General features: G+C 30.2%; 1 protein-coding gene across 1 annotated transcript; it reads left to right on the top strand.

The window, feature by feature from the left end:
* Positions 1-10,711: 10,711 nt before the first annotated feature.
* LOC139859947 (PKS-NRPS hybrid synthetase cheA-like) lies at positions 10,712-11,846 on the top strand. Its single transcript, XM_071848729.1, has 3 exons — positions 10,712-10,723; positions 10,882-10,890; positions 11,256-11,846. Exons 1-3 carry the CDS (start codon positions 10,712-10,714, stop codon positions 11,844-11,846), a joined length of 612 nt encoding a protein of 203 aa, XP_071704830.1.
* Positions 11,847-15,084: the final 3,238 nt, after the last annotated feature.

Here is a 15,084-nt window from a genome sequence, read left to right as displayed (position 1 = left end):
AATAGTCTCATTTTTATGTATATAACTCATTGTTAAAATACCTAATGAGATAGATACTTATAATAAAATCATGTTAACTATATATATAACCATATATATGTCATCGTATAGTTTTTACAAGTTTTAACGTTCGTGAATCACCGGTCAACTTGGGTGGTCAATTGTCTATATGAAACCTATTTCAATTAATCAAGTATTAACAAGTTTGATTGCTTAACATGATGGAAACACTTAATCATGTAAATAACAATTTCATTTAATAGATATATAAACATGGAAAAGTTCGGGTCACTACAATATATATATTTATATTTTTAAATATATATGTATATTTATAAATAGTTGTTCGTGAATCGTCGAGAGCAGTCGAAGGGTAAATGAATACAGGAACACTGTTTCAAAGTTTTTTTTTTTTTTGAGATTTCAACATTACAGACTTTGCTTATTCATTGAAATATTTTAAATGTGTGTCTTTCAAATAATATGTTACATCATATTTAGAATACCACTAATAACATAGAAGAATCAATAAGACTAAAATGAAATGGACAAATAAGTATGGGAACCAAGTTCATAATTTAATGGTTAGAGAAGTATAGTCGGTATAGCTCTCAGAATCAGTTATAGCTTTCACCAAGTTCATACTTTAGAGGTGAGAAGCAACATACATATATTTTATGATGCAGATTTATAAACCAATCTTTTTAACCTTCTATCCAACAAACAAAATTTGTATCAATTTTCATCTTTGACGTTATATCTCCACACAAACAAATTATGTACTCCCTCCGTCTCAATTCTTTTCAATTTTATTACAATAAACAGATTAACAAATTTTTAATTAATGGTTGTTCTTAGAAGCAAAACTGTCCATGTATCACCGTTTTCAGTGCGCTCCGACGATCGCTGAAAGCTTTTAAAAAGGACGCATTTCTAGTATGTTAGTATGTTTCGTTGTTAGAACGGGACTATAAAATACATATATATTTCATATTGCGTGTAGTTGCAACAACAAAAAATTGCTCGTGTTCTATCAGATTTAAGAAATCGGTTGAATCTAATTATGTAATGGTATAATTTTACTAATACAGAGTAATACGTTACCATTCCCTCAAAATTAGTATTAAAATTTGTTCGGTAGTTTTTCTTATAATTTTATATGAACAAATGGGTGTATGAATATACAATAATAATAGGACATGTGTGTATGAACAAATGTCTGTAGTTTTTCAGATGATCGTAGCAGTATATAAGAGTAGGGATCAAATAGGAATTAAATTGTGTAAAATTGGGTTTAATGAATTTTTTAAAGTAAATGAGTATATATGATAGTTTTAGTATTTAAATTGGGTATATATGATATTATATGATTAACTTGGGTAAATATGTGATTTTAAAGGTTGATAAGGGTATATATATGATAAAAACTCATAAATAATTGGGACTTGTGGAAATTACACTTGACTTAATATGCAATATTTAAGAAGCTAATGACATGTAATATAATCAGATCTTTCTTTTATATATATATATATATATATATATATATATATATATATATATATATATATATATATATATATATATATATATATATATATATATATATAGAGATTTAATCAAGAGAGAAGCACTTTTCTGGGGGGAAGTGGGGGGAAGTAATTTTTTTCATTTTTTTAAAAAACTTTGTTTACGAACATTATAGATTAGATGAAAATATGAACATTTAAAAAAGACACTTTGTGATGAATGTCATTATTTTGGCGGAAAAACGCTCGAAGAAAAAAAATAACAAAATTCAATGCTTTGAATGTTTTGCTGCTGAGTTTTTCTTAAAGGGTTAGAAATTAGGCTTTAGAAATTAGGAGGTTATAAATTATGGTTTAGCTATTAGGGTTTAGAAATTAGGGTTTAGAAATTAGGGTTTTGGGTTTAGAAATTAGGGTTTAGGGTTTAGAAATTATGGTTTAGATTGAATATTTTAACACGAATTATTTAGAGTTTAGGGTTTAGGGTTTTGGGTTGAGGGTTTACGGAGTAAACCCGAAAACCCTAAACCCTAAACTCTAATGAAAGGACCCGTCCTAATCCATCTGGACGAAGTCACCAACATCCGGTTCCATTGCGATGATCGACTCCAAATAATGTCTTTAAAATGGGTAAATGCACAGCGAAATGTTTCTTTCATACCTGAGAATAAACATGCTTTCAAGTGTCAACCAAAAGGTTGGTGAGTTCATAAGTTTATCATAAAACAATAAAATTCATCATTTGGATAGACCACAAGATTTAAATCCTGCATAGTACAAATGGGCCCGAATCCTATACCCACCTGTAATGTACATGCGATATCTTTTAAATACAGTACACATTTCTTGTGTACGAAACCATTTTTCATAAATCTTAGTAACCGTACACATATCTCGTGCACAAAATAACATACACATAACCTGTGTATAAAATAATTCTCTCGATACATAACATTCATATCAATTGGTGGCAATTATCATGTCCACGTAATTCAATGATGGCAATTATCATGTCCACGTAATTCAATGATGGCAATTATCATGTCCACATAATTCAATGGTGGCAATTATCATGTCCACATAATTCAACGATGACAATTATCATGTCCACATAATTCAACAATAATCCGCAGAACTTCTGTCTGCATAATAATTCATTCGAGGAATGTTTTGCTTGTGTCTATCTCGTCAAACATTTATAAAAGCATTTCATGTGTTTGCAGATCAAAATATATTTCAAAAGTATTTAATAAAGCAGTTGTAAAAACAGCGCATGTATTCTCAGTCCCAAAAATATAAAGAGTAAAAGGGAGCAAATGAAACTCACCTAATGTATTTTGTAGTAAAAATACATATGACTATATTGAACAATGCAGGGTTGGCCTCGAATTCACGAACCTATATCTTTTGTACTTATTAAAACATATAATTTAACAGGTAATAATAATCAACTTAGTATACATGTATTATTTATATATTATATTACTTATTTTAAAATAGTAATATATTTGTTATTTCAATTGTTATATATATCTATATATCTGTTATATTAAAATAGTAAATTAAATATATCATATATTTTAGATAATGAATTAATATTTATTATAGAATTATCAATATAGTTAGATTATATGTATTAAATATATTTGTATATAACTAATATTTATTTGATAAAATTATATCTATAATAATGATAATAGTAATCATATTTGTAACTATGGTTTTGATAATAATAAATATAAATGGTAACTAATACTTATACTAGTAATAATAATAATTTTTTTAAAAAAATACTTAACAATACTTATTTTACGAATCATAATATTAACAATAATAATACTATTATTTATATTACTAACTATAATGATAATAATACTACTAATAATAATAAGTATAAAAATAATGATTTTACTAATAATAATACTTAAATTTACCATTTCATAATTATCTTATCTAGAATCTTTTAGTCATGTTCTCATAATCATAACAATAATATAATATTAATATCAATAATAATAATAATAATAATAATAATAATAATAATAATAATAATAATAATAATAATAATAATAATAATAATAATAATAATAATAATAATAATAATAATAATAATTGTAATAATAAGAATAATTAAAATGAGTAACTACCTTAAAGAAAAAGTCTCAAAAATAAAAGCTTATGCCCAGGCTCGAACCCTCGACCTCTCGCTCACCCCTAACTCATTTAACCATTCCTCTAATCTTGTGTTTCTAATTATTTTCACAACTCTTTTAAATTAAGCTCGATTATTCTGTTTCCTTTTTCTTAAAAAGATAACGGTCGACAACAACTATTATCATCATATTCTTACGACACAACATCATCTCATATCATCACATTCCTCATCATCATCGTCTTCGTTTCTTCATTTTCAATATACCCGCCAACGTTCGTGATCATCATCAAATTATATCATACCCCATCGCCTTCATGATCATCTATTGTCATCATCATCTTAACATCATTCCGTCACCATCATCATCATCCCTCTAGAAACTGTATCATCATCCTCGTACGTCCATCACCTTCTACTCCATCAAGTAACATAACAGGAAGTGTTGAAAGGCCAATTTACAGGTTTTACGGTTCTAACAGCGAATATCAAAAAACACTAGCTGTTCTTGTTGGCCCACTAGCAGCCCAACGAAAATGATTCATTAATAGCCTGATAACATTATCAATTACAACAGCCCAATTATGCATTAACAGCTCATGGCCCATGCTGCAACCGAAAGCCCAATAACATAAGTAAATTAAATTGCTCGGTATTGTGGAGGTGGGGTGCATCAGATAATGGAGACAACAAACACATCTCAATCATTGTTATCTTATCATCATTCCTTTATCATCATCATATCATCATAGTCATCATCATATCATCTTCACCTTCATTATATCCTTACAATAGCAGGTTTGACATTTGCACAAAAGCAAGCAGTAACCATAAACAGAAATAGTAGAATACTTGCAGGTTTGGAGCTTTGAGATAAAAAAAATAATACGTAGCTACTATGATGGTGATTTGCGATGGTTGGGATAGAAGTAGAAGCAGGAACGAGTGCAGCAGGCTGATCAAAACATGGTAGCAGGTTCGTCAATATTAAAACAGAATCGGGATTCAAACAGAAATATGGGTGACGCGTTGTTGATGATTGTTTGATTCAAAACAACAACATAGCATCCATAGTATTTTATGGTGGTGGTTTGTATCTGGAAATCGATTAAAAATAGTAACATATTTGACGGTTTGGTGTGGTTTGTGGTGGGTTTAAGGTGATTATGTTCCGTTGAAGATGGTGGTTTAGTGATCAACGAAAAGTAGCAAGAAAACATGTGGGTTTCATTGCAGGTGATGATAGTTGTTACGGTTGGACACGGTGGTTGAGGGTGTTCAATGGTGAACCAACATGGTGAGTCGATGGTGATGATGTGGGTGTTTAATGGTGCTTCGAATCAATAACATAATAAGAGAGAGAAGAGAGAGAAGAGAGTGAGAGTGAGATGGTGAGAGATGAAGATGGCGGTGGTGCTTGATCTTAGGTGGCGGCGGTTGGTGATGATATCCGGTGGCCGAATGTTGCAGTGGTAGTGGCGGTATGTAGTTGGGTTATGATGAAGGTGATCAAGTAATTAAGGTGATGGTTGCCTAAAAATAATAGTTGGTCATATATCTATCCTATGTCTGTATACATATATAATAGGTAAATAAAATAGAAGTTCCTTTAGTTGGTAGAAAAGGGATACAATGAGTGGTTGTGAGTTGAGTCAAGTTGATCACATGTCTCTAAATATTTCGTACATATAGATATATATTTATATGTACATATAGCTGTAAAGTAAGTTAATAATTTATAGTAATAATATAATATTAATTAGGAAAAGAAAGGTGCATGAATTGAAAAGAATCACTAAGCCATCGGGTGTTTTTTGGAATTTTTCTTTCGACAGTTTATCCTGAATGACTATATCGTGTCCATTGCTAAACAGTTACGGATAGATTTAATTCAGAAAAATCTCATATTTTAAAATTAATTATATTTATTTATTTTGATCATTATGGTATAAAATTCGATCATTAATTTATTAAATAAAAATTACATCAACTGTCCCTCTCATTTATGGGTAAAATATAAAAAAGTGTTAAAATTAAATAATTAGATCCTAAATATACTTTTAATAAGCCTATAACTTATATAACTCAATTTCGGATTACCTTTCATTTTAAAATCATATAAGTTCGTTTTTAACTTGATTAATAACCATTAAGATAATAAACGAGTGCTACGAGCGTTTGTTAAATAAATTTTAAATTATATATATTCAACGTACTCTTCATAAATAGATAGATTTATAGTAATGTCATGTATTATTTTATTTACACAAATAAACTAACTCATATAAGTTTCTATTTCAAATTAATATATATATATATATATATATATATATATATATATATATATATATATATATATATATATATATATATATATATATATATATATTCAACTCATATATATTTATTTACAGATAAGGGTTCGTGAATCGTCGGAAATAGTCGAAGGTCAATTGAATATATGAACATCATTCCAAAATTTTCTAGACTCAACATTACATACTTTGCTTATCGTATCGAAATCATATAGAGATTAAGTTTAAATTTAGTCGGAAATTCCCGGGTCGTCACATCTAAATCGGGCTAAATTAAAAAAAAAAAACACTTCACACAAGATGAAAACAAAACGATTCAAATAAACTCAGCAGCAAAACATTCATTGCATTGAATGTTTTTAATTTTTTCTTCGAGCGTTTTCTCGCCAAAATAATGACATTCATCACAAAGTGTCTTTTTTAAATATTCATATTTTTATCTAATCTATAATGTTCGTGAACAAAAATTTTTCAAAAAATGAAAAAATAAAAAAAAATAATTTGCTTCCCCCTTCCCCCCTAAAAAGTGCTTTCCTCTTGATTATGACCATATATATATATATATATATATATATATATATATATATATATATATATATATATATATATATATATATATATATATATCGTGGCGGAAGCATGAATTTTTTTCATTCGGGGCAAAAAAAATTTAAAACGTAGCAATTTTTTTGAGAAAAAAATATGGAGGTTTTGGGGCAAATATGGAGGTTTTTGAGGAAAATTTGAAGTTTTTTTTGGCAAAATTTAGTTGTTTTTGGACAACATTTAAAGTTTTTTGGCAAAAATATGTGGGTTTTTGAGAAAAAAAAATCACTGCAGATAAAGTCGAAAAATCCAAAATTTATACACTGAAAATTACAAATCCACTTGGGGCGAACGCTCCCACTTGCCCTTACATAAAACCGCCCCAATATATATATATATATATATATATATATATATATATATATCGTGGCGGAAGCATGAATTTTTTTCATTCGGGGCAAAAAAAAATTTAAAACGTAGCAATTTTTTTGAGAAAAAAATATGGAGGTTTTGGGGCAAATATGGAGGTTTTTGAGGAAAATTTGAATTTTTTTTTTGGCAAAATTTAGTTGTTTTTGGACAACATTTAAAGTTTTTTGGCAAAAATATGTGGGTTTTTGAGCAAAAAAAAAATCACTGCAGATAAAGTCGAAAAATTCAAAATTTATACACTGAAAATTACAAATCCACTTGGGGCGAACGCTCCCACTTGCCCTTACATAAAACCGCCCCAATATATATATATATATATATATATATATATATATATATATATATATATATATATATATATATATAGTGAGGATCCAGAGAGAATCAAGAGTATGAGAGAACTTAGAGAACTCACAGACTAAACTCAATCTGTGTGCAAATTGACTCAATCTGTGTGCAGATTGAGCTCAATCTGTGTGTATTTTAACACAATATGTGGGCAGATTGAGCTCAATCTTTGAGTTCTATGAATTCTATCACACACTTAGTTTGCTCTGGATCCTTTTAATATATTACACATTTATTATTATTACAATTACATTTACCATTATACATATATTTTGTATGCAACCATATATTGAATTAATTATAATATATTTATTAATTTATATTTGCACATACACATTTCGGTTATTAACACTCTATATACTAAAAACCATGAGGTTTTTGGTCGTTTCCTCAAGCAAAAAATGACAAGTAGGTAGCCCTTTTCACACTAGAATTTTGCATTTTGCCCCTCTCAACTAGAACCAACTTACAAAAATTATACCAATCTTCAGGGGGTTAAACTGTCAATTCTCTCAATTAAAATAAAAACTCCATCCAACCACTTCGACAGCCCGTATCTTCCTCCTCGCTCCATGTTAAATTTCACCGACCACAAACCCGAAATTTTTTATGAACAAAATGAAACTAACTACGTTCGAAACGGACACTTTTTCAAAAACGCTAAACACAACAACAGCCTGTATCTTCCCGCTCGCCGCGAGTTAAATTTTTCCGACAACGCAGTCAGACTCGAAATAATTTTACAAACAAAACGATACTACTTACGTTCGAATCGGACACTATTTAAAAAACGCTAAATACAACGACATCCCGTATCTTCCTGCTCGCTGTGAGTTATATTTTGTCGCCAGCACCGTTAGGCTCGAAATAATTTTATCAATAAAAGAAAACTAACTACGTTCGAACCGGACAGATTTTAAAAAACACTAAATACGACGACACCAACAACAACGCATAACACATGAGCCGTTTTCCCTTCTGTAAATAAAACTGCATTAAATATGAATACGCCGGCTGAAATCCCCCGACGCATCGCGCGTGCCGGTCTGCACTAGTTGGTATAAAGTTTAACATTTCTTTTTTCTTTTATTTTCTATAAAAATAATAATTAATAATAAGTAAAGATAATGTAATTTAAAGAAGAAATAAAAAATAAATAAAGATAAGATTATACTTGAAAAGTTGTTACTAGTTAAAGACCCCTGACTTCGCGGGTTAAGTTAAAAATAAACAGTTGAATGAGAATTCGATCTATGTAAGATTATGAAATGATCGACTCATATAGTAATTGAAAAGCTAAGTGATGGGCCGATAATAAGCCTTATAATAATAATATAACCAAGAAATAACATTTGTTTTCCATACACTTTTATTCAAGTTCTTGCCATCTTCCAGTATCACAAAAGGTGCAGCCCTGCGAACAGTTTTTTCTTGCAACAAAACGACCTTCCACTCGTTGGCTACCATCCTATAGTTCTGTTCTTCGTAGGGGATCTGTTCTACAAAAAAATGCAATCAACTTCTTCAGAATTGTAGCAGCAATCTTGTTACCCTGTGTATTAACCGCATAAAGTTATCTTTCAAAAAAAAAAAAAAAATTAACCCCATAAAGTTAACTAACACGTAGTATACAAATAGATCATTATTATGAAGTGTATATGTGACTAACATAGTCTTATTAGCAGTTAGTATATACAAAATAATACCTCGCGATTGATGAATACCATCTCAATGGATGCTAAAACGTTGGGACTGGTCCAGTAGTTCCTGTTCAGGCCAGACCGAGAACACCTTGATTCGAACTGAAGGATTAGTCAACTCATTGTTCAACATATTCAAAGAGACGAATTCTTGGTTTGCAGCCATTTGATTTAACTGACAAAGTAAATAAAAAGAATGAATTGGTAGTTTGGAATGAGAGTGATGAAATGAAAGAGAAATGATCTCCTTTTATAGCCCATGATTGTTGATTTCGAAACCCTAATTCGATTGAAAAAAACGTGGCTGAAATTTTTTGAAATAACCATCAATCGAGAAAATTACGAAAGAGATTGGAATTGAGATCGAAATGGAAACATCTCAAATTAAATGTAGTGTTGAACGATTTCAATAAAATAATAATAGATTGAGAAAAGAATGGAAGTGAAATCAAAATTGGGGATTTGCATCCGGAAAATAACCTACTGATATTTTTTGGTCAAACACTTCCCTATTATTGGGGAAAATTAACTGATTAATTTTTTTTTTTATTTTTTTTTTAATTAACTGATTAATTTGAATTGATCAATTTATGGAAAATTTTTAGCAAATCCTAGATGGGAATAGGTATTTGATTAATATTCTCGTTCATAGATTATTAGTGATGAGGATTGAGGATGGTGATGTTTTTTATTATTCATCTTTCTTATAGTTATAAAAATAATACCAGTACCTTATTTATTTATTTATTTATTTATTTATTTTAGCCTTTTATTCAGGGACACATGTAGTTTATCGAGATAATTAAAAACATACAAAGTTATGAAGTTTTTGAATTAGAACAAATAATAAATATTATATAAAAATTCATTATTTCAGGTAAAATAAAGAGTACGTTGTTTATTTTAATATAATTAATTAAAATGATATAAAATATATGAATCAGTATACACATGGATCGTTTTTGTATGGAAGTAAATTTGGTAGGAGGTTCTATCTTTTAGGATCAGAAATAAGTAATTGAAGATTTGAAGGTAATTAAGCATAATTAGTGGGAATACTATTATTCAAATTTCAAATGTTGTAAATTTGTTTAGTTTTAAGGGTAGATTAGACTTTGAATTATGATGCCTAAAAGTGATTACTAATAAAATTTTGGATTTTGAATGAATGGTTAGATGAGGCTAACTTATTTCAATTTAATGGTTAAGATTAGATTTCAAGAGTTAAAATGAAAAATTATTTCATTATTTTGCTCCTCTTTTAATAAGTAGGGAGATTTTATTTTGTTAGAAAAAAAGAAAAAAGAAAAAAGAAAAAAGAAAAAAAGAAAAATAAAGAAGGTGGGAAAAAGATTTAAAAAAGAAAAAAGAAGCTGAAAATGGGAGTTACTTTAATCATGCTTATATATTTTTGGATTTTAAAAATAGAAAAAATGTGCATGATGAACTTTTGTAATTAATGTAGTATATAAGGGGAATATAAAATAAAGGGTACTGATATCTACACAACCTTTTTTTCTTCATACACAACCAAATTAAATTTTTGGACTATAATACCCTCCCCTACTTTAAGTTACAATATGCCCAATATATTTGCCCTAATACACTAAACAGCTTTCCCCAAAATAATGCTGTAATCTATCACGACTTCTCATTTCCCCCCAAAATTCATCGCTATTTTCCCGCTCAATGGACACGCAGGTATTTCGATCTCTGGTTATAGATTAATATATCGATTATGATTATTGCGATTTGTAGATACAGATTGTTTGTATTGATTTGTTATTATGTTTTTTATGGCTTTGATTTTCTCAGTTAGTAGTTAAAGATATAAATTAATATATGTTGAATATTTTCAGTCGACTGAGGTATATTTTTGCTTTTTTAATTCAACCAACCATCAGATGCTTTTAGAAAAATATTATTAGTATGGATGAATTCTACTTCTATTGGTGTAATTGATAAAAGAATTCATAGACAATTACATCCATAATAAGTTTTAAGTGATTGTTAGTTGCCACATGGTTGCGTCAGAACTTCTTACGAATGTGAGTTTGAGAGCAAAGTACAACTACAATGACAAATGGGTATGAATATCTAAACCTATAATGAACAATTCTTTTATCAGTTACACATCAATAGAAGGATATTACAAAAGAGTTGTACAATTGTATATACTTTCACGAACTTTATTGTTTTACTCTTCTTATTTGGGATTTATTTCATTTGACAGACTTCAATTGACTCGTCAAGTTTGTTGGTTGAAAAGGAAAAAGTGTATCTATTTAGCTCCAAATTTGAATCATCTGGTGATTTACTAAAGAGTGTACGTGAATTTTATAATGCTATAGGATATGGGATATCTATTCGCACTTCGAAAAAGGACAAGTTCTACAGTTTGCAATGTGATCGGGGTGGTTCTTATCGAGATATTAAGGATATTCAAGATAAACGAAAAAGGAGCACTGCATCCCGTTTGGTTGACTGCCCATTCAGAATTATAGGTAGCAAGAGACGTGATGGTATGTGGGTGTTCAAGCCAAAGCACTTGGCACACAACCATGAGCCATCCAGTGATATCTCTGGTCATCCATCATTCCGTCAATTATCACCGAACAAGGTACAAGCTGTAAAAGACATGTCTCGGGCAGGAATACCCCCAAGGCAAATTCTTTCTTCTCTAAGACAACAATTCCCAAATCTCCCGGCAAACTCTAGAACTATATACAATGTGAAGAATAAAATCAAAAGGGAAAAACTAGGAAATCGTTCAGAGATTGGTGCCTTATTTGAGGAGCTTCAACAAGCTGAATTTTTTTTATGATGTTTTACATGATTCCGATGGGCGTATAACTCGCATGTTCGTTGCACATCCCTTATCAATCAAATTGGCAAAAGTCTTCAACTATACATTTGTGATGGATTGCACCTACAAGACTAACAAATACAATATGCCTCTTCTTGATATTGTTGGAATTTCATGCTTTAATACCTCTTTTTATTCCGGATTTGCCTTTTTGGACAAGGAGGATGAAGAGAATTATATTTGGGCCCTGAATGTTTTTAAAGGGATTCTTGGACACGAGAAGCAACCGTTGGTGATTATATCAGATAGAGAATTGGCATTAATGAATGCCATAACGAATGTATTTCCATCTACAACAAATCTTTTATGTGTTTGGCATATTGAGAAGAATGTATTGGCAAATTGTAAGAAGTATTTTGGACGGGCAGAAGATTTTGATATGTTTATGTTGAGTTGGAAAAATGTGGTGTATTCATTAACAGAAGCAATCTTTTTGAATAATTTGATTGAATTCGAGTCTATGTATGAAAACAAGAAAGGTGACATTGACTACATAAGGAATATATGGTTACCTTGGAAGGAGAAGTTTGTTAGTCCTTGGACCGACAAGTATTTGCATTTTGGTAATCGTTCGTCATCAAGGGCGGAAGGTGCTCATTCAAAACTCAAGATGTATTTACAAAATTCTACCGGTGGTTTTCAAGAAGTGAAGGAAAAAATTTGTCTTGCGGTTGAGCATGAATTTAACGAGATTAAAGTAAAACTTGCAAGCGAGAAGATACAAGTTCCTCATTATTGCAATAACCCCGTGTATAAAGATCTTTTGTACCATGTATCTCAGTTTGCGCTTAAGAAAGTATCTGAACAGTTGGTCAAAGCGAAAAAAGGTAATATGCGGATATACATACTATGTTTTGCATTGTTTTATAATTTAGGATGATTTAACTTCTATTACGTATGTCATTTTTAGGTACAATGACTCCTTGCATTGGTAATTTTATGGCTACTATGGGTCTTCCATGTGCTCACAAGATGGAGAGTTATATAGAAAAGACAATCCCGCTAGAGCTTATTCATCCCCAATGGAGGATTGATAGATTTTCCCTCAATTCTGAAGATGACCCACAAAATGATAATGATGAAGCTAAAAGATTTCAAAACTTGCTTGATGAGTTGTATTCAAAGTATCAAGTTTGGCCACTAAACAAGAAGGAAACTGTCACTTCAATTATTAATAAACATGTCAACGAATCGGATATATACTTTGAGCCGGTGATTAAGCGACCAAAAGGTAGACCTCCGAAATCTAAAAAGAGAAAGGGAAAGGGGATAACTTCTACAACAAGAGATCCTTCAAGATTTGAGTATGTTGAATCGTCACAATCACAAAATCCTTCGTGTTCTACTTATCTATTCCAAGGAAGCAATGAAGTGGGAGACGAGGTTAGCCATATCCATCATGAAAACAGTATCATTGATTTGAATGTTTATCCCGAATTTGGAAGTTACACGTTTGATAGTCTTATATGAAACTAGATTATCTAGTCTGAAGATGCATCAACTATTTAGTATTTTGGTACTTTGAGAATGATTATCTTTTGGTACTTTTGAACTAGATTATCTTTTGTAATTAAATGGCGATAGTCATAAAACTTGATGTATGTGTTTACTGACGTCTTTTGGTATGTGTATATATAACTTGACGTATGTGTTTACTTGATGTAGTTTTTTTTTTTTTTTTTTTTTTTTTTCATCCTAATTTGCTGTATATCCATTGCAATTGCTAATCTACAGAATAGTATAACAATTAGACTAATTTATGTATTTTGGGTAGAATTTATGCTAAATTTAAATGTCAATATTTAATTTAATTTAAAAAAAGCAATACGTACATAGTTAAAATCAATGAGTTGAAAAGTCAAAGAATTAATGAGGAAGGGTATTATAGTCCAAAAATTTAATTTGGTTGTGTATGAAGAAAAGAATTAATGAGGAAGGGTATTATAGTCCAAAAATTTAATTTGATTGTGTATGAAGAAAAAAAGGTTGTGTAGATATCACTAACCTAAAATAAAGAGATAAATTTTTTTAATATATCACAAAGTGCTAACATGCTTTTGTGCTTACGTTGAAGGAAGTAGAAATGACTATGTTGACTATTGCGTTCCTCTGTTTCGAGCATCAATAACTCAAGATTGGGATGCGGCTAAACTCATACTTGATAAACGCCCAGAACTGGTACGGTACGCCATCACTGAAGATCTCGACACACCACTACATGTTGCAGCTTCAACGGGGACAGCTGATCCGAGGGGAAATTTCGTGAAAAATCTTTTAGGAATGATGAAAAAGGGAGATCTGGCACGACAAAATCGAAATTCCAACACAGCCCTATGGTTAGCAGCTGCGGGTGGAAATGTAAATATTGCTCGTACGATGATTAACATGAACCGCGATCTTCTGCACATCCGTGGTAGTGAGGGATTATTTCCATTGCATGCTGCTGCTATGCATGAGAAATATGAGATGGTTAGGTGTCTAATTGATGATTTTAACTTCTTGACTAGAGAAGATGCTAATGATTGGACTCCTATTGAAAAGGGTCATTTTCTCGAGAAATGCATAGAGTGTGATTTCTTTGGTAAGTAGTAAGACATATATAACTTTTGCTTCTCATTCAGTTTGTTTTGCATTTCTCTGTGAGTTTGATCATCGCACACAATCAATTATCAATCGGGTCTAAGAAGCAAATATATAGTTATTAAATCATTAACTCCTACGTACAGCAAAAACATAAATCAACAATGCTGTTTTGATGTTACTTCTATTTTATTGAAAGGCCACGACTAAGAAAAAAGGTTACTTTATTTTCTGAACATAAGAACAAATCAATTAGAATCCAAACCAAGTTTAAGTTTCGTATACTGATATTCTCTACTAAGCCTAGCTAGTAAGTACATTAGAAACTAGCTGGAGTTTTTACATGATTATATTGTTTAATACAGTAACAAATTAATACTAATATATTGTCTGTTATTCAAATGTTTGATAGATAATTTGGATACAAGTGGTGAGTTTGAACTACATTCATTTTCCTCCTATTACCAATTAGGCAATTATTTTTGTTATTTATTTGGTTCAATTTTAATTTTCTAATATGATTTATTCTAGCCCGTTAATCAATTCTCATACCTTTTGTAGATATTGCAATGAGAGTTGTGAATGCTTACCCTGAGTTACTCATTCGCAATTGTGA

The sequence above is a fragment of the Rutidosis leptorrhynchoides genome, chromosome 7 (assembly GCF_046630445.1).
Source record: "Rutidosis leptorrhynchoides isolate AG116_Rl617_1_P2 chromosome 7, CSIRO_AGI_Rlap_v1, whole genome shotgun sequence".
In the NCBI taxonomy this organism is placed as follows: domain Eukaryota; kingdom Viridiplantae; phylum Streptophyta; class Magnoliopsida; order Asterales; family Asteraceae; genus Rutidosis; species Rutidosis leptorrhynchoides.
This window is presented reverse-complemented; position numbering and strand designations above follow the sequence as displayed.